Source organism: Ischnura elegans, chromosome 2, assembly GCF_921293095.1.
Source record: "Ischnura elegans chromosome 2, ioIscEleg1.1, whole genome shotgun sequence".
NCBI lineage: Eukaryota > Metazoa > Arthropoda > Insecta > Odonata > Coenagrionidae > Ischnura > Ischnura elegans.
In genome coordinates this window covers 139553567-139575533 of record NC_060247.1, presented here as the reverse complement: position 1 = coordinate 139575533, position 21967 = coordinate 139553567, and the positions used below count along the sequence as shown (strand labels likewise).

The window sequence follows — 21967 nt, the reverse complement described above, 5'->3', positions numbered from 1 at the left end:
ACACTCTTATATGGACGGTCACTTTCATATTTATATATTTTTAATGTTCTTCTTTTACATTTGTTTAGAGCCATGATGGAGTAAATATGAAATTCTGAACTGCGTCGGTCAAAAGAGAACTGTTCAAAAAAGTACTTGAGAACGCCACGGATAACTTACTCAGATAAAATACGAAATTTTGAAAAAATGCTAAGTTATGCAATTATCGGCTTAAGCATTTACAAATAAAGATATATTTTACAGTTCTAAAAACATTTTAACTATTTCGACATTTTAGAGATTAAAAATGTTTTATAATTTATTTGGTGAATTATTAGGATATAAGTCACAATAAACACATTAAATACGTTTTAAAATTCGCAGCTACCATCTTCAAATTGTCTCCATCAGTTTTTCACGTTAGAAAGATACCCATCACGAATTTCAAGTAGGAATTCAAAGCTAGATAGCTTCACCTCAATTTGACCCCACGACAACTTTGCTATTGGACGTCAGTACGAAGCACGACAATTCAACCACTTTGTTGCTACGACATCGTCCTCAATACATAGGGATACTAAATTTATTGTATTTCGTAGTTCACAATTCGTAAGATGTAGGAAATAGGCTCTTAAGCAAACTATAGCGGAGGTATCATTATATTTCTTTCGATTTTAGCTTGCTATTAATACTCAGATATGTGTCAAAATGGACGCTGCCAAAAAAATATTAATTAGGGCATCTAAATAAAAGAACAGTCAAATAAGTGCAAGCATTTAAAAAAATAAATACAGCTGGATAACAGTTTATCCGATAAAACTTCTCGTTAACGAGAAAACTCGCCTCAATTACAGTCATTACAGCATTATTTTCAATTGTATGTCATACGTGAGAAACAAATTCCCTATATTTCCTAGCGGTTAAAAAAGAAGGACAAAATGGTGGACTCATAGGCTTTTTCAAAAAGATATGAATATTCCGAAGTACAGCCTAAAATGTCAGCTAACCATATTTCAGACTACCATGTAATGCTCTCTTCAACATCCGGCACTACAACTGAAACGCGATAATTACTTGCATAACCATCCTAATTATCCGAATAATTACCTGTAATCAGGATTAGAGCTACCAAAGTACTCACGGAAAAAATGCATACCGACACAAATGAATAGCTCGATTCAGGATTATGAGATAAAACGGCGGAGCGAATAATTCAAGGAAATCTCCAAACATTATTTGTGACGCTGGAGGGAGCCCTTACAATTTTAATGATTTTAATGACGCATTCAATATTTATAACACCCAATTATAATTTTCTCCACTATATAGCAGAAATATTTAACGCTGACGTACAAATTTAGTATAAACATTTTAATTAGGAAAATACTCTAATATACCTAATGAAAAACGTAGAGAAAATTCATTAAAAACACTTCTGGCAAATACTATACCTATTTTGCGTTAGATAAACACTATTTAAATTTATATTCCTCAGTGAGGTTTCAATAATATCATACATGACCTAACACCTACTGATCTATCACCCTTGACTTAAAGCAATAGCTGTAGTGAGGCAGAAGCTGAGTGCTGTTGTTTTACAATGCTGTCATAATATCTCTAGTTGAAGAATAGGAATTAGTGAATGAAACATTAAGATTATCCTCCATTTACTTTCAGTATGTAAATTCATAATATTCGCATTGATAAGCAAGTATAGAGGAAAAATAAGGTTGCACAATATTGTTCAAGAAAGTGTAAAAAAAATTTTTATTTAAGTTCCTTAATTTTTCAATGAATATGCTCTACCTGCAATAAATTTATAATTTATAACACAAGAGGGATGATTGAAAAACCAAAAAGATCGCAAGTGACTTGACAGAGAACGATGAATAAATGTCTAACCTTTATAAACAAATGCTTCAAGGTAATAAAAATTGCGTGGACAAATCACTTCGTTCAGTCCCGTGCAAAGGGTATTAAGGTGCCATGTAATTCACTAACATTCTTTTGTTTTGATAACACAGCTAAAACTTATTTTTCGACGAAAATAAACCACCGCAAATATAAAATGGATTTAACAAGACAAATTAGAGCTTTGTATTTTCGGTAGGATTAAAAGGAATCTTGTCGTTCATCTATTAAATAACGACTGCTTCTTGTATTTTAGCAATGAAAAATCATGAATTTGAACATTTCCGAAATATGAAAATAATAGTCATATAAAAAATAAGATATAATCTTTCCCGGTTGACGAAGTTATAGATCGGTTAAATTTATAGATGAAAAGGGTGGAGTAAGTATCATTTCACCCAAATAACTGGAACGTTTACTGCCCTTCATGACTCAAATTGGATATTGGCAGGAGTTTTGTGGCGAATCATTCGTCCTTGATGAAATAGACTGCGTTTCGCATCGCGTCGAGAGAGCAGCGCGTGAATGGCTGCGATTTCCACTTTACAATTAGTGCTCACTTCGGAGGCATCCGCCTCATTCCATCGGAGGCGGCGGAACCGGGTTGGAAGAATGGGGCGATCATCCCCTTTCGCGGGGGCAGAGAGAGGGTGCTCGAATAGACCGGCCGCCGCCGCCGCCGCCGGGGGTGGAGCTGCACTAATGGTGTCGGGGGTAGGGGGGGCGAAAAAATGGGAACGTGTTTACAGTGCGGGGGGAGGGGGTCCCCTGTCCCTTCCTCGTGCGTATATATAACATGCGCCGGGGCGCGCCCTTGCCCTCCACACGCTCATCGCTCGCTTGCCCTGGGCGTCCTCCGACGCGCAAGCCGCACCACTGCACTCTGCACAGCCGAGCGCGCGCTCCTTCGCTCGCGTCCCTCAGGGCTCCGTGCTCGACCCCCTGCTCTTCTCCGCCGCTCCGTCCGCGCCAGGGCCATGACGCCCCTGGCGCTCGTCCTGATGCTGGCCCTCGCCGCCTCGTGCTGCGCCGGCGCCTCCGTGCCCGAGGCGCCGGCGCCTCCGCCCCCGGAAGCCCCCCCGGACGCCGAGGACGCGTTCAGCGAGTGCTTGCGCCGCGACTCCATCAAATGCGTGCAGGTGCACGCGTTCCGCGCCATGCGGGCCTTCTTCGGGCAGGAGAGGGTGCGGCTGGGCGCGGGGCTGGAACTGGTGCGGGAGTCGGGTGCCGGGGAGGAGCGGTCGGGGCGCGGCACGGCGCTCGAGCTGCCGGGAGAGGGCGCGGAGGAGCGGGAGGCCGCGCTGGAGGCGTTCGCCGTGGACAACGCCGTCCGCTTCCTGAGCGAGCGCAGCCTCCGATGGAACCCCAAAGAGGGCGCCGAAGCGCTCAAAGGATTCGTGTCGACGGCGAGGGATGTGGCCAACGCCATCTCCGCGTCGGGCATCGGCGCCAAGATCGGAGACTTCATCTCGCAAGGTGAGGCGTGATTGCTCAGCGAGTCATTGGCGCTCTTCTTAATCATACAGTTTCTTATCATATCCCTCATCGAGAAATTGAAGCCCTTAATTCCAAAGCATAACAAGTCCTCTTGAGATATGAAATATTTGAGACCTTCAAAATCACCTAATCAAGACAGTCATTTTTTAATATTAAACTTACGTTTTGAAGTGTCTACTTTATTTTAACTAAAACTTAAAATATTATTTATTTCAACCACATCTTTAAGGTTTTGTTTGTTAAAAACTTATTATTTATTCATTAAAACCATCGAAGTCATTAAGCTAACCATACACCAAATCAATACAAGGAAAATTCGAAGCCACAGCTGTTGTAAAAGTATTTTAACGACGCATGGGAAATTAAATTTACGCCATATCGCCAAAACGTATTACTCACAAAATTAAACATGGAGATTTTTGATCCCAAATTGTATCAAAGTTAATGGTGACATTGGGCATTCATGATTTGCATTGCAAATGTGGGCATCCTAATTTGTTCGTAAACGATCGATTTTAATTTTTTCATAACAAAAATTTCATAACCTCTTTATTCCTGTCCACCTATCTTAAATCCATGGATCAAGACACAATTTAGATACAAAGATATAAGTTATATGGACGTCTGGACGTTCGATAGCATTTAGAGGATATATAGTATCAATGTGCTCGGCGACCCTCCATAATATATATTACCCAGGGTCGTATGCAAGAGGGACCCGAGGGAGTCCTCCCCAGCATCTTCAAAATTATGAAGAAAGTTAAATATTTAGTCTGAATCACGCGCGAGGCCACTTTTATGGCATACAACCATCCTTAGCCATATTTTCCACTAGTTTACTATTTTATATTAAATATAAATATCTTTAGGTACCCTTACATAAATTAATTTACTTAACCTCATAGTAAAATGAGTTTGCACATCCCCCCCAAATGAGGGCCTACATTTGCCACTGATGTTGCATATGACTGAGAAAAAAGGTAACTTGAGCTTTAGTGGCTTTCGCTAGCTAAGGAATAGAACGCGCTCATTTACAAAAATCCACTTTTAACTCACACCAAATTCATTTCTAAACGGTTATAATAACCTTAGTCAGTCTAAGATCATATTAATGAAGGATATGCCCACAGAATAGGCAACAACGTACCTTCACAAGTTGATCCACAAGTTCACTGAAATTGCGGAAGTTCAGCAGAGGAAAAACATCATTTGTCTATCACTTGAACTACCAACGTATCTTCTTCCTTTTGCGGGTTTTGCCGGCTCTATAAACCCTGCAGCGATCCTTGTTCGAATCCTTGCCAACAGATATGATTTTTCCCCCGTGGAAACATTTGAAAGATTTGGCTAGGCTGTATTCACATAATGCAAGGTGGGATAACGAACGAATCTTCTGCACTATCTCCCTTATTTAAACTAGCAAATGGATTATTAAAGCACATAGTGGATGCCGCACAGGCGCACATGGCGGCAATCACCCTGATCGCGCCAGCCTAGAGTTGTCCGTGGCGTGCCAAGGGAGGTGACGGGACATCCGTTGTCGGTCTCGCCTTTGCAATGGCGGGCGATGCCTCCGATACATCCGTCTGCGTACAACTACGGGCTATTTGCGGTCAGTCATTGGAGCGTTACTTAAAAGATCGATCTAGACAAATGAATGCAAATTGGAGACATCAACTTGGCCGCGATTCAACATCCGCAAAGAATCTTCTTCCCATATTTAAGTCATCCACTTCGTATCATGCACTCAACTAGTTATCCCCAAGCCACAATCATCCCGTCTATGCCTCGATAGCCAGCCGTATTCCTCGCCCTATGGGCGGAAATCAACAGGCTCCGGAGACAGAAGTTCAGCCGTGTGCATAATCGTCTTTTTACCACAACAATTAACTCTAATCATCAAGGAACTTTTTCTCTCCGCCAATTGGATACATAGAGTTATAGATATTTATACATAGATATGCAGATAGAAATTATTATAGATATTTTTTCATGGGAGTTATTCCACAGAAATCCATATTTATTCTCCACCACTATTTTAAAAGTTTTATTAATATAATTAGACATATTTAATCGCCAACTCTCAAGAAATTTATCAATCCAACGTAAATGCTTCATATTTGAGGTAAAAATTATATTCTTCTTAGAGGCTTCATATTTGAGGTAAATGCTTCATATTTGACGAAGTTAACGCCATTCTTCTCTAAGTCTCAAGGCCAGCTGTTCACCTTATTGTAGAACGCGCTCATTTACCAAAATCCACTTTTAACTCACCCCAAATTCATTTCTAAACGGTTATAATAACCGTAGTCAGTCTAAGATCATATTAATGAAGGATATGACTACGGAACAGGCAACCGCGTGCCTTTACAAGAAATGAATTTGAAAATACGAGAATCGGCTTTTCGCTACCCAAATAAAACATTGCCGCATTAATGAGAAATCATTGGAACACGTAGAAATGAGCCAAAATAATACATCTACACATGTGAACTTTATTTAAAAGATATTTTTATAGGGGTTTGATAGAATGTGATCCAAAGAGAGCCTCCACCACAAGCATTACTTTAACACGAAGCACATTTTATTTAATGCTAAGAATTCTTTACTTCAAGTCATGCACTATCTGTTATATTTTTGTAGCAGTTTCGCTATTATTATTATTTATTCTATTATCACCATACTGCAAGATTAATTTGTGCTAGCAATTTTAGTGAGGGAATCACAACTTGATAAAAACACCTTCATTTGCTACATGGCAAAGCACAATTTTTGCTTTTCCTGCCAATTTAACAAATTCCGATCGAAGTCAGTAAAAAATATTGCATCACAGCATTATTGAAATAATCACAACTTCACCATATATCAGAGGAAAAATTCCGCAACAGCGTGAGAATAAATGTGACGAAAAAACTAATAACACCGCATATAGCATTCTTAACTCGTACCTACCCCATGGAACAAGTCGAATAAAATTAACAAAAAACTCAACTTCCTCAACTACGAAATAGCATTCGATTAGGGAATTTCCGTACATTTTTATCTCATTATTCTCACTTAAATTCTTTTTTCAAATAAATGAAGCTACTATTCTAGCTATCGGGCCACTTAACTCGGATATACCACTAAAAGAATTGCTTTTCAATCATAGATAGGTTAATCACTACCAATTACGTAAGCTGTTTGTGTTGCGAAACCAATAAAGAGGATTAATACGGCTATTACATTTCCCGTCCAACACTAATCACTGAGCATTATGGGTTCTACTAAATAACAGTTCATTACTAGTCCAATGAAAATTTCGTCTCATTTCATAGAGCTACAAAACTTCCTTCAATCATCCACTGATTCCGTTCGCTAATTGCAATCGTCATATTTCGACTGTAATTTAATCTACAGTGAAACTTAATAACGCATACATTATGTTTCGACGATAATTATCGCTCATACGAATCTTGAGGGAGCGTGATATCGTAATGGGTACAGCATTGGGTTACTGATCTGGGAGTCCCTGGTTCGAATCCCGAGTTAAGCCTTCGGACGCACCAACACAAAATATCCGCATTGCGAGGAGTCCCAGGGACAGTAACTGTACCGCCCCCTCTTTCCTGAATGAAATGCACACGTAGCTCAGGGGGCGCCTGTCTATCCAAGCGAACCCTCGGGTTTTTACTAGGTGAGAGAATGAGGGTCCTCCGCCTTTTGCCTGATAACAAGTTAACGTTTCTTGCAAAATACTTGGAATTCTCTTGATCGTATCGGAAATTTAAAAAAATTTATTTCATTAGAAAGAAAAAAACTGTTGCATGGGAAGTATTTCATATTTTTCTCTAATTACTGCTCCCCTATTTTTATATACTTGAGATAGTAATTAAGCACGTCAAAGGTCAAATAAACAGTGCATGAGTGAAAAAATAGAAATAGTTAATTAATCCCATGATCCGAAATTTCAAAAAAATAATTAACAAGTAGGTATAAATTTAACCCAATATGGCCGAATTTTTTTAAAACATTGGCTACTAAGCGAATGCACTTTGATATGGTTCAGGCACACTCCCGGTACCCAGTTATTCAAATACTGGTCGTTTTAAAACCGGAAAACATTACTTGCCAGGAGGAAAAGTAGCCAAAATTTGGTAATTTTTGATTCACATAATAAATTTCTCTAGCGAAAATTCAAAGCATTATTTCCTACAACAGAATTTCTGTAAGAAAATGCTGACAACTAGCGTAAAAATATTAAAATAATAAAGCAAAACTCTTTTCACAGCAAATAAAGAAAAAGTGCACTATCTGCTATCAAACTATGATACATCAGTCATGGTTACAAGTAAACAAACAAATTTAACAATTTTGAACACATTTGCCGGATAAGGAAGCACAGCTTGATATATTTACCCAAATCTAGATACTGTTAAGAGAGTCACAGAGAGCACAAAATTATTGATTCAAATGTTTGCGCATTCAAATATTAGTCATTCTTCATAAGAGCGGAGTGCTCAACGAAAGTATGTATTTCCTAAATTAAGGTGAATATTTATTTTTACACAAATCTGTTCAGTGAAAACTCAATAAGTTATATATTCTACTTAAAAATTATAATTCAAAAATGCAGCTTGAGTGCGTAAAAATAAGAGTCGAACTTTTTAATCAATCCATCAAGAGCGTTCATTGCCTGAATCAAATACATCAACTTTTTTCGAGAGTTGGGAAAGGGAAAATTTAAGTGATACCAAAATGCTTATATGTAAAAATGATAACACACTGCCGTATTGCTGCCGTACTGCTGGTAGCAAGGGTTATTTTTATTAAAAAAAACAACTGGGTGTCTATAAATACATGATAAGATAGTGATAGTCACTCACTGAAGAAATATCTTCGTGGCGCTACTCTCTGCGTTTACGTTCCAGGATATTGAATTCTCCGATTAATTGAACTCACCAAACCGGATATCCTAGTCACTGCGAATGAAATTGCACGCTCAAACGGCCTCGTTTCGTGCAAAGACACGCGCACTCGCCTCTTGATCCTGGAAACGCCTTTCTCCACCCGACTGCCACCATGACTCACTTACGCACGACGCATCATCGCTCGAACCTAGATGCCAGAAACAATAAATACAACTCCGTTTAAATCTAGATTGCGGTCAATGGGAAATAAACTCACGGGATTATATCTCTACGCCATTCGCGGCTGCTTAAGGTGACGCATACCCCTCCCTTGACCTGTCATCATTTGTCACGAATTTAATGCAGTGCTCTCTCTTGAAATATTTCGTGCACGTAGAAAAGTCCGTGTTAAAAATTGAAATTTATCTCACATTAATATTTTTCTTGAGTATTATCTCAGCAGTTTTTTTTGCATTTTAAAAAGAGGCGAATGATGAGAATGGTCTACTCTGAAAGTTCGTCTGGTTTAGAGGGAGACACCCAAAGTCTTGAGATGTTCGCCTCACAAGTGAAGGTCCGACTAACGAAAACATTTATCGTTCTCCAATTATTAGATATGTTTAGCAATTCACAAATAAGTATTAGATTACAGTGAAATTATAATTAGGTCAGCGGTTCCCAACCTCATCTCCCTCCTGTACCCCTCTCTATGTATATGACTAATATTGTACCCCCAGAAATGTAGAGTGCACATTTTATTACAGAATTTACAACAGGTAGGTGACTCTTTTAGCTATCAATAATATTATAAATAGGAACTTTTTTAATGTCCTATACATAATTACTGGTTAATAAATACATAGTTCCTAGTGTCCGGCATTACCTCCGGCCTACCTCCGACTGGTTCGTCGCATACCCCCCAATGGGTACAGGTACCTTCGGTTGGGAACCGCTGAATTATACACTTAGTAGAGTGGATAAGGTATCCACGATTTTACGAAAGGTTATGTTAAGAAGAAATTAAACTTAAAGTGATTAAAAGGTTATAGCACATCAATGAGGGTAATTAAATTATACACGCATTTTTTGGAATAGCGTCGTAAATTTCTATTCCTGAAAAAAGATACTCTAACCGTAATTTGATTACAAATATGACGTAACGATATATTGGCGGGATGCAGTCCTCATTAATACAAAATTGCAATAAATATAAAACTATCTCCTTCAAACCAGTGCCAATGTTTATGCTATATGTTTATGCTATATCTATATGTTTTTTCGTGTTTTGCATTCTCTACTACGAATCCATACGAATATTTTGCATTTTAAGTGTAGCTTAAATTTAAATCACTTTACACTTAACACATAAAATTTAAATCACAAAGTCACGGAGTGGCGCAATACAAGAGAGTTTGAAATATGGCTCAATCGATATTGCATTAAAATCACCATGAAAAATAGTAATCTACTCTCCCTGTGCATCAATTTGTAGACAAAATTCATTGCAACCCCTTTTCGAAGAACCCATCGAAACGGGCCATTACTAGAATGCACTCGAAAAAAAATTTAGCCCGTGAACTGAATTAAATACGAATGAAGCGGTTAGAGCTTCAAAACTGCTGCCAACAAACATAATGTGTTGCACAGCTTTCGCAAGGATTATGCTGTAGGCCGCTGCAGACTAGGAGGCTGTATTCTAGGCTTAGATTGGTTATTTAGAACAGATATCCATCAGAGCTATACATAGATCATTATCTTAAAACTCTAAGTTCCTAGTTGCAATAGAAATGATAGGATACGAGAAATATTTTGTCTAACCATGAAGACAAATACTGGTGTTGCTGCAAGAAATCGTATTTCATGGTGTGGCTCCGAAGGAGGTTGGAAAATATACTCTTCATCCCCTAATCATTCTCTTTCCACGCTCTTTCGACACTAGGCCATGAATTCCTTAGTGTCGATTCCGAGTGTTCTCCAATGGCGGAAGGCCTCGTGAGATTCGGGAATACAGATTACATCACAGCTGTCACCACTGCAGCAAAATCCATCTCGGTTACGCAAAAAAAAACCAACAGGGATGTGATCACGACATTATAATTCATCAGTTTACGGCTATCAATTGCGCAATTTAGACGTGATGGGTGAAGTAGGAACACGGTTTTTCTCGAGACAATTTTTCTACCCACCTAGTCTAAGCACTTACAGCGCCATTTGAAAGGAAATAACTTTATTTAAACGCAAACTTTGTTCAGCACAACCCCGGAGCAACATAACTCGTAAAACCTTAGAAATATCGCAGTAGGAGCCAAAACCATTTGGGGAGATAATTTTACTTTCCTCCTTTAGAATTTTCGCCTTTCGGCCATTGACACTACCGATAGGTTCACTCATGAAGTCTTTCTACAGTAACAATCACCGCGAATAACACAATGGCACTTGAGAGCTGAATATAGCTCCCGCAGAAAGGCGTCATTCGACTCGTGGGGTATCTTGCAGCGGCTATCTGCGTTTCGAAAAGGAATGAAGAATGAATCCCTCACTCCAAATTAAGGCTGCAGGCACTCAAGATCAAGGAAAGCATCTGGGAAATTTGAAAATTGGCCGCGAGAGCCTGAAATGTTGCAGGTGTTACACCCTTTCAATATCGACACCCGTCTCTTTCAAGGCTTTTGCAGTCTCAAAATAATCAAAAGCGCAAAGACTTCATTACTCAGACACCGTGACATAGCAGCCGAAACCATTCACGAGCAGTAATAGCACGGTTTTATATTCGGAAAATAAAACGAGCGATATAAACATCACTTCAGTATATTGTTTTCAAGCTTAGATTATACCAACCACAATCCATGCGGCACAGTTTAACACGACATTTTTCTTTAAAGTACTCACTAGAAAGGTTTAAAATGAAAAAGAGTGCTCTTTAAACTCAGTTTATTCCGACGACAAATGAATGCCAATATTACTATGAACTCCGCACAGCAGTGACTCCTCTCCCTAGGTCTGCCCAAGGCGTCAAGAATTGCGTCCTGCATTAACGTTTGTCATGCGTGGATTTGTTGTGAGAAAAAAATGTTTTGCAAAGGCTAATAAAAGTGTAGCATTACTTGGAAAATGTTAAGGATGTTCTAAATCCATACGAATGCGGTAAGCTCTGGTTACAGTCAGTTTGAAATAAATCCTAAAATACCTGATAAACCTAATCCTAAAACACCATATAAACACCTGACGATGTAACCAAGTTACGAAACCCGGGTGGTGCCCATAAGTAAACAACAGTGAACCTTACAAAGTTTTTCTTTATTTCCAATTTAAATAAATCCTCAATTTTTAAAGTTAAATTGCATTTATGAGTACTGACAAGCTAACCAATTTAACTTAATCTCTCCGTGATTTGCTTTGACATTGAATATTTGATTTGTGTACACTTGATTAAAAAAATACCTTCATCATATAATGAGCGGAAGAATTTGAGTGAAATGCTTCGGGTTTAACTATGACCAATCGTGGATATATGAGCCAAGTGGTTCGATCCCTTCATTGGGCAGCCTTGAAGACGATTATGATCTGCGCGCTCTTTGAAACGCTGGCGACGATGGAGTTTTTAACCCGAGCGGAAGCCCGACAAATATTCAGTGCACGTCGAAATAGGCAGCTATTATCACGCAGTGAAACCTGAAATGGAGATAAAAACTATATAATCCCGGTTCACCCACCATACATTGGCACTACACGTCACCCAGCTTCAAGTTGCACAGACTAAAATAACCTTCAAAACAATTTTTTTTTTGGGCTTTGGACGGGGTTTTCGGGAAATTCGCCCCGGTGCGGCCCTACTGAACAAAACAGGCGTTAAAAAAGGAGCTCGCTAATTAACACGCTCCTTTGTTCTAAGCGAGCGCGGTGTTTCCCTCGTGCGCTCCCCTAACGGTCACTTCCTGAACTGTTAGTCCGCGGTGACACCCAGGCCAGTCATTCATGCTTTCGGTCTCCAAACAAACAAACGCCTCTCCTCTTCACTTTCCAATCTATTCACACGCTCACTCTTAATGACTGTCCCACCTAGACGTGTCAACCGCATGGCGCACGCCGAATGCTTCGCACTTTCGCTATCAACACACGCTAGAGTGACGCGCACAGGTATAACCTCCACTGTTTTCGAGCGGCCTTGGGAAGAATGTTCGCACGCCGCTGACACAAATACGAGGAATTTTGGAGCTGCGGAAGAGCGAAAGCAGAGAAGAGAATACGTACCTCGCGAATTCGGACGGGAGATTTCTCTCCTTGGTTCCCCTCACTCTCTGCTCCATCCGAAAGCAAAGAAATACACTCTCATATTGCTCTTCTAAAAGAGAGTCATCCTCCACGCTTAAACGGAGTCTTTTGTCCCACATTACTTGGTTTAAACTCAGTCTATCACTTATTTTTCAGGGTATGTAGACTAGATCATTGCCAACATTTGCCGGTTTCAAAATTTTGGAAACTTATCCTCAGTATTTTCGTTTAAATACAATGCGCCCACATGCCATACAAATGCTTACGTTGACTAGGATGTGCTACCATTAAAGTTTCAAGTTGACTGCGTAAGTATAAACAAATGCCTTATCAAAAAAATATGAAAAAAGTGATGAAAGACGCGCGGGGTACTTAATTGATCGACATTTGGTTCTAGTTTCCAGGACCAATTGCAGAATACACTGATTGTGAGTAACGGAATACTCGAGACGGCAGAGATCGCAAGGAAATTCCAGAGTTTCAAGGAAGGGGTCAACAACCTTTTGAGACGGGAGTGCCAAACCAATCTCGCAATTAATTTGCGTTTGCTTCCGTTGAGGCATCTATATATTTATAAGGTCCTACGATGTTTTTATGCTAGAAGTGGCGACTCTTAAAATATTTCAGTCCCTGCCTTATCCCTTTACCCTGCGTAAAATAAGTGTGTCCTTACCACAACCAAATTTGACTTTGTTTAAAAGACGTTTTTTGCACGTAGGACCAAATGTTTCTAATTTGTTACTCCATTCATGCTTTATTTCAAAGCCTTTGAAAAAGTTTTTGCAAAATGAACATTCTTGGCTTCTCACTAAAAAAAGTGTAGAACAAATATTGTTTTAAAATATTGATGTAAATGAATTATAAATACTACTTTAGTTGTTTTTTCATGTACGCACTTAAGCTGTGTTAGTATAGATTATCAAGGTAACACAAAATGAGCTACACTATATGTAAAGCATAATGTATTATTATTTTGGATGGTAGCCTCAAACAGGTTATCCTTCGCGGCTACCTAAAATTACTCAATTCTGCTATTGCCATGTAATTTGTGTGTGGAGTAATAAAATTATTTATTATTATTATTAATTACATTTCGGCAGTGCTTTCATTTAGCTAATTACAATGTATTTATTATAGAGGCGCCTTATCCTCTCTCCTTCTTTCATTCGTGCTGTTTATCCTGTTCGCATTATATTTTGGAATTTTGAAATAAAAGTTTACAACAATTATTTTTTCGCGCTTGGAACTGGAAGGCCACAACTTGACATCGAAAGAGCCGCATGCGGCTCGCGAGCCGTAGTTGGTCAACCTCTGGTCTAGGGGGAGAGATGAAAGACTGAACTAAAGGGAAGAGTCGAATTTGGGAAACGAGAAAGACCGGGTTCATCTCCAAATTCTCCTCGTATTCCTATTCAACCGCTACATTACTTTATAGTAAGAAATTACTACTACTAATAATAATTCTCATCCATAAGACTTTACGTCAATGACGATATAATGGACTAGGTTGCCCCAGGTATCACTAAGTCGCAAAATAATGTCGTGCAGAAAATTTACGGACACACTGTTGGTTGTACATATCGCGAAAACAGATAGTAATGGATAAGAAAAATATTCACCACGATATGAAAAATGGTACTTGATTTCACCGATCAATAACTATGTTACCTTTCTTTACTCATCATTACCGAATACTTTTCCCAGTATTATTAAATTACGTACGTAGTTAATTACTTAGATAGCAATTACTTTCATTATTGTCTTATCAAGTTTGCGATGCATAACTATCTGGGCCAAAGTACTTCTGCGTAACGAGCAGAATATATGGTGCACGCTTGAACAGAGTTAACAGACATCCTTGAGGTTGCTCGGAGGTTATCATTTTGATTTTAGTCGTTCTATCTCCCATTGCGAGTCTCCCAAAAGGAGCACAGCTAAGATAAAATGAAATTCTCTTAATATATAATTGAAATGAAAAACAAATTTTAATGAGGGTATAAGTGTATTTTTAACCAGGTCGTGAAAATTGTGATGATGATTTACGAAAATGCAAATATTTATTACTCTAGGTTTCTAAGTAATTAATGTTGACAAGTAATGAACATTTTTACAATTACCGGCAGTGACTTGGAAGATAAAATTTGTAAGGATATTTTAAGGATGCCATTGAATTATTTTTCGAGTTCACTAATTTTATGAAGTTATAAAAGTAAATAAATAATTCCGGGATTCTAATTAAACATTGATTGCAGCATTGACATTTTTTAATTTTAAAGGATTTGAGTACCCTTTTATTCCCACGAGGATTAACTGGCATTGAGATTATCTGTCTTGTGACAAATTCACTCAGGGCAATTATATTGATCATGGATGTGATGTGCTTTCGCAGGTCGCGGCAAGAAGATCCTGAAGGCGGTGATTCCGATCCTGGTGGGCATCAAGATCAAGGCGATCATCGTGATGATCCTCACGTACTTGGCAATCGCGTTCATCGCCAAGAAGGCCATCCTGGCGTCGCTCATCTCGCTCGTCATCTCCACCGTCATCGGCATCCGCAAGCTGCTGGACCGCCACCACAGCTACCCCTCGCAGCACGTGTCCACGTCGCACTCCGTCGACTACGGCCACGCGGCGCCCGTCCACGTCGTCAGCGCCCCTTACCACCACTCGGAGCCCGCGTATGAGGGCCCCGACCATTACGACCACTACGCGGCGCACTCGTCGCCCGTGGCCTCTCACGCCCTCGCCTACGGCGGGCAGAAGCCGGGAGGACTGAGGAGGAGGAGACGGTAATACAGGCGCATCGATGAGCGGGTGAGTCCACACACATACTGATGTCGATCACCACTCAGCTGAACCAGTCAATCGCGGATTAGTACCCATGACAACAACGATCTATATTCCCAAACTTTTTTTTCCTCCCGTACCACTAATACTAATATTGCACTCCCAAAAATGTAACGCATATTTTATTACTGACGAATATTTCTCGGGTTCTCAGCCAGGTTAATGCTTTTATGTAAGCCAAAAAAAAGACTACAAATAAGTACGTGCGTAATTTATTACTTTATAGTAAGAAATTACTAGTAATAATAATGATAATTCTCATCCATAGGACTTATTTTTGGCTTACATGAAAGCATTAACCTGGCTGAGAACCCGAGAAATATTCGTCAGAAGTATTCACCAGGAAAAATTAAAATCGTTCATATTTTATTACATAATTTCACTACGGGAAGGCGACACTTTTAACTATCAATAATTGCATGAATATAAACTTTGTTTTAAAAACCTCATACAATATGCATGCATATTTCCTGTTTAAGAGATACATAGTTTCTGGAGTCCAGTGGCGGAGGGAATTGGCGAATAACCCCCCCCCCCCCTTCGCCGCATAATCACTACCTCCTCCAATCAACTGACTTAGAGCCATAGGAGGAAATACAACCTGAGGGAGTGGTGGAAAGTTGAGGTCAGGAAAAGTCATGCCAATTGAAACCAGAATCAAAAATTGTTGGTGTTCAGAAAAGAAACCTGTTTCCGCCAATGCTGCTACTTCTCCTATGAATATGATAAGTGACTGACATTGAATCAGACGGGGAGATATGTAGCCAAAGGGTCAAGTATATTGTATTTTTCTTGGTAAAAAGGCAGCATTGTATATAAGAGTAGATTGTGAAAAATATTTTAATGTCAATATGCTATCAGGAAAAACTGGGTTACCTGTTATTGCTATGTTCAGGAAAATTAGACTCAACAAATCCTTCAATATTTTAGCCTAAAAGATCTCAATGTCTCACCCTCGACAGCGGCACGATATTTCTCTGCTTCCATTATTCCGGTGGCTAGTCTTTTGAAAAATCTATTTTTTTGGGTTGACAAAAATAAGATGTTGCTTAATATTCCAATTCCCTTTCCTGCTCGCAATTAGCATGTAGAGTAGGCCGGCCCTTACTTTTCAGAATTGAGAAAAGTTATGTTTTCCTAGTCTCAAAATGATCCAAATGAGGTTCATATTCACGTGTTAAAATTTGGTTACTTTAAAATAACGGCAATCCGTGCCCCAAGGGCCCTAAGTACTGAGGACCCTCAATTGAGATTTTTGGGGCCGAAAAAGTGCTATTTCTATGTAAAACGTAAAAGTAAAGACCTTCAGGAACGATTTTTTGTTTGTTTTGACCTATCTCTAAGCGTTTACGAGATATTGTCCGTCGTAATGCAACGCCGTAGGGAGAAATGACGTCACAAACAACCAGAGCTAACTTCGCGTTTGCAGACGCATTTCACTGTTTAAAATGAATTTCATGTTAAAATCAATGGTTTACGAGAAATTTGATTGGTGAAAATGGATTCCTGGTGAAAATTGCTATAAGAATCATGTATTATTTTGATGAAAAAAATTTCATGCAACTTCCCCATTGTGGTTCGCCCACCCACTGATAGAAAAGCGTTTGTGCTTTCATTCACGGCAATTCCCACATTTTTTCGTAATTGGGTGCTGTTAATTTGAAAACTGTGATTATTTATTTATTTATTTATTTATGTCACACCAAAAACAGCACTAAGGCCTTTACATTGGGCTTATAAACAAAATAAATTATATAAATATAATAATGAACATGTAAAAAAAAAAAATAATAATATCATAAGTAACAATCATTTTCAGCTTATACAACAGATACAAAGGTCAGTGTCAGAAAGATAGACTTTTCACTTGGTTATTAAAATTAGAGCGGGAGGCGAAGATGTCAAGAGAGGAAGAAGTATTGGAGACTGAATTGAAAATAGAAGGTAGGCGGGAAAAGAGGGATCGTTGAGATATTGCCAGACGGAAGTTGGGCTGGTGTAGAAGTTCAGTATTGCGGGTTTTGCGAGCAGGAATGCGTAGTGAAAAGAAGGATAGGAGATCACTGGATCTGAAGGACCCATTTAAGATGCGGTAAAGAAATTTGAAATTATCGATCGAATAACAATTACCTTTCTTACTCTCGGGCTATTAAAATGATTTTAACTGCGAATGTATCTGGTTATTTAGTAAGAATGTAGTTAATATGAGAATCAATTTATCTCAACTGAGATTGGACGGTAATAAGCCAAAAGGACACGAAGATGCAACCTCTGCCACTTCTTCGGATTTTTTCCTATCAGTGAATGAATCTGCTTGGAAATAAATGTGTTATCATAAATAATCATCATTGTAATAAATTCAGCCGTTTAAGAAATCGGAATTAATTATTTACTGAGTAAACTGTGTCTGTTATATTTATGTTAAGAATGATTCTTATTCAAAATGAAAAAAATATAATTACTTCGGATTCGAATCCTCCCAAAACTTAAGTGCTAAAAATCCGCGTGAAAAAAACGTACTCATCAACGGAGCCACATCTGTCTGACATATAAACGTTGAGTCCACATATTACTCTAAAGAGAGGAACAACCTCGCCACGGAGCCCGAATGAAAACACTCCAGCCGGCCAAAACGCGTGCGCGAACGTGAGTCTCCTCAGTGCATTCCATCCGCCTGGAGTTTCACTCATGTCTCGTTGGCCCGATCTCCCCCGCGTCCGTCCTCGCCGGCTATTGCTGGCGTACTGGTGAGGGATGCAAGTTACCTCATGTGCCAACCTTCAAAGTTTTTACCGACCCGACCACATCAGTTAAGTGGTGCTCGTGGGTGTCTACATATTATTGGAAACGATGGTAGGTTGCTCAAGTATTTTCTCTCTCGTAGGCCAAAATTGTGGTCTCTGTTTTAAAGTTGTGGACTCGAGAAAAAATAGATAATACGGAGAGTATTTTTATCATCAGCAACAATATTACACTAATGTATCGCAGCTAATCTATGCAAATAAAACATTAAAATGCATGCTTGCTAACTCCCGACTTATTTCACATTACCCTTTTACCGACATGTTCTTCCTCAAGGAAAAACAGGAGAAAAGAAGTGAATTATGCGAAATTTACGAAGATTTGCCGTTTAAATCATGAAGTAATTTCACTAGGTCATGCCACAATATCCTCCTTTAGATAATTTATAACATTTATTACTTTAATAAAAACGCCATATTCAATAATAGACCACAAATGTCCGCGTAAATCCAAAAATTGAGTGAAGCCTTGCATCATTAATGCATTATGGTATGGTATTTTGAGGAAAATATCGGCAGCTGAGGTCATTTGCACCATATAATAGGAAAGGGTGAGAAAGGAAGGGGGGAGAAAAATCCGGCGCCAGCACTAGCCAGCTCTAAAGGAGAGGCTACAAGGAGACCATTGCCCAACGGCCCTTCCGACGGACGGTGTGTTGCAGTGCCGCTTGAAGTGCCCTCCAAGCAGTACTCAATCAGGGATCGGGAAACCTATGAAAAATTTCATCTCCTCTTCCGCGATTTAAATCCAGGCCCACGGGGTACGAAGCCAGCGCTATCGCCAACGCAATGCTACGATACCATAGGACATTTAAAACAATCGATTAATAAATACTTATGAATGTATTTTATTTAAATTTTGCTTTACTAGAAACGCACTCCACAAAGCATTCAAGCACTGATCAGCCGCCCTCGGGACTTGAACCCAAATCCACTGGGTCGGTAACTATCGCTCTAGCCATCGCAACAACCTGAACTCCTTACGAGCTAGGGAGGTGATCCATTAGCAGCTAAACTCGTGATATTAAACGATCCCAGAAGTGTGTGAAAAATATAAAACGGAATAAAGCTCCGAGAAACAGGGCATGGATGGAATTATCAAACAAATCAAGTGGTCGTTATCCAGCAGCGGGAGTCGGGGGAGGGGAAGTAGGGGGTGTGTGGGGGGGGGGGAAAGGTTTCTGAAGCGATGATATGTAAAAAAAGCACGATACTCATCAAGGGAGCACATCTGCGCGCTAATGCTCAAATGAATGGACGATCTGTCACTCGTGTCGAAAGCCCTTAATTACAAAAACGAGCCTTAGTGAGCCCGACATCAGCGAAAATTTCTCTGTAAATGCTTTTAAAAAACGCGTTTGTATAAAATATCTTGGTTTTTTTCACTAACTTTCGACGCATGATGCTTCCAGCATTCATGATTTCTTGTTATTAAAAATAGGAATGAATGTCCCCACACCGACCACACCACTATTGCTTGCGGTCATCTCGGACATACCGAATCCGGGCCGATTATTTAAATTTAAGCTTAAAGAGAGATGATAAAAGTGACTGTTGGAAGGAATGCTGTCCTTCAATTTGAAGCACATATCTAGATGAGCGCGAAATTTCGTACTATACTGGTGATATCACGAGGTTAATGAGTAAAATTTACAATTCATCAACTTTATCACAGTTAATCTATGCATTGTCAACACGTCTCGTGGACCATTAAAAATACATTATAAAGAAATAAAGACCATTAAGTTTGTTTGAAATATAAAAAAAATGAATCAATTTTTAGCATATAGATTACGAAAAAACTAAGCGAAATGTAAGCACGCTGTAATGCCTAAAATTACCAAAAAGCTTGTTTCAGTATTATTTTTGCTTGCACATCGGACCAGTAATAAGATAAATTATGTTTCAAAGACTGCAAACGCTGTAAATATAAAATTACGCCATCCGCTGATCTATGATCAATGAGTCTCATACATAACGGGATCGTTCGCCATTTTTTATCGTCATTTGTGGAAGAGGTGAAATAATAGATAAAAAAAGCTCCAATAAATCGATGAGCGGCTCTCTATGAACGAGTTAACGGGCCGAAAATTTTAATGACGTCAACAACGAGGGCGGCAACTTTCGCGTTTTCATTTTTCAAATTTATGAGGGAATAACTGAGTGAGGTAGATGTATTTGTTTCTCGTCGTGATCAGTGTTTAACTCCCATCCAACGAATTATTTCAATGAATTTCGATTTCACTTCTGAATAAACGACCCCATTCACTTGACTCTTCCGTTATTCCAAAATAAATGAACCTCAAATGTAGTTATCGTCAACAAAGAACTATTATTTTATCAGCGAAACATTTATATTCAATCACGTTGAATAGTAGACCTTGTCACTCACAATAAATAACAGTTCTCATAATCACGTTTTTTCGCGTCACTTAGAATAAACAGTAGGTCTGGGTGGTTTTTGATAAAACCAATACGATTCTTACCGCAAACACCACCATTGCTCGGTCTGTACTAAGTGACTACCATAAGATCCTTGACACCCCTCCCAAATCGCACAAAACTACTGTTCTCATCCTCTAAGAATAGCAATGTATCACATCTTTGACGTTGATTCCACTCTATCAGCACGATTTTTCATATCGGAAATTTTTAACCCATAATATTATTGAATATCAATATGTATGCATACATCTTCATACTAGCCCTTAAGCAGCATCAAAGGACCTTAGATCACAAGCCGAAACTAAAACTTCTGTGTTGAACTCACTCCCTCCACACATCGACCCCTTTGCACTTACATTGAAATCCTTCATAAGGCTTTCCCTATCCTATCTGTCACCGAGGTAGTCTGTACCTGCAGATTCTTGTTGTCCTTTTGTTTTTGTAAATGTAATTATTGTTTTCTACATGTTATATTGCGTCTTCGTCCTCTAATTTATGTATTTTTACCTGACCACTATAGAATGGCAACTGTATGCTGTATGCGGTTCTCTTTCTTTAAAATCAAAATAAAATAAATACATTTGCGCGCTCGGGTAATTTTATCACCGAGGTTCACAAAGCATTATATGTGTATCTCATTATTCAGGATAGAAGTTATTCGTTGATGATTGATTCAATGATAACGACAATGCGCAATACCACTCCCACATTAATGCATCATTTTGATTGCAAGAATCTCGGCTTCATTCTCCGTTTGTCAATGCGGTCCACAGCACACGGCGAAAGCAGAGACTATTTATTCGGTTAAATTTTCCTTTGTACCTTTCCTTTGTGCCTTCGTACCTTTTCATTATTGACGATAATGATATTAAACTTCGAAAGGGTCATTATTTACGTAAACACGACCCGGGTCTCACAAAAAAATTACATATTTGAATCTAAACTTTACATTCATTTTTTTTCATAGTGAAAAGGATTACCAGAGCGAATCCCGAAAAAGATTTGATATACATATTTTTAATTATTTTTCAAAATCTTCTAAATAATAAACACTTCAAGATATTTCGCCATTATTCATTTAATATGGGATGATTCAATAATTTTAAAGATAATAAAGGGGAAAAATCAAAAGCTATCACTTTGGAGTTCAATCACCTTAATGACCCATGCATTCATTATTTTCATTCAAATTCAGGGTGAGGTAGCTTGGGGAGTGGAATAATAGTGTAGGCCGGAAAGTATAGCGACCATTCACCCTGAGTTGTTTCAACTTATTATATTATATTATATTATTAACCACTTTCGCTGAAATGATGAGTCCAGCTC

The 21967-nt window shown here is 38.9% G+C and overlaps 1 protein-coding gene across 1 annotated transcript in view; it reads left to right on the top strand.

Annotated features, from left to right (window-relative positions):
- Positions 1–2718: 2718 nt before the first annotated feature.
- Positions 2719–21967, top strand: part of LOC124174169 — a 30482-nt gene continuing 11233 nt past the window's right edge. Inside the window, exons 1-2 of the mRNA XM_046553278.1 lie at positions 2719–3366; positions 14938–15362. Coding sequence (XP_046409234.1) covers positions 2868–3366; positions 14938–15341 — 903 coding nt within the window. The 5' untranslated portion in view covers positions 2719–2867 and the 3' untranslated portion in view covers positions 15342–15362. The remainder of the gene's footprint in view (positions 3367–14937; positions 15363–21967) is intronic.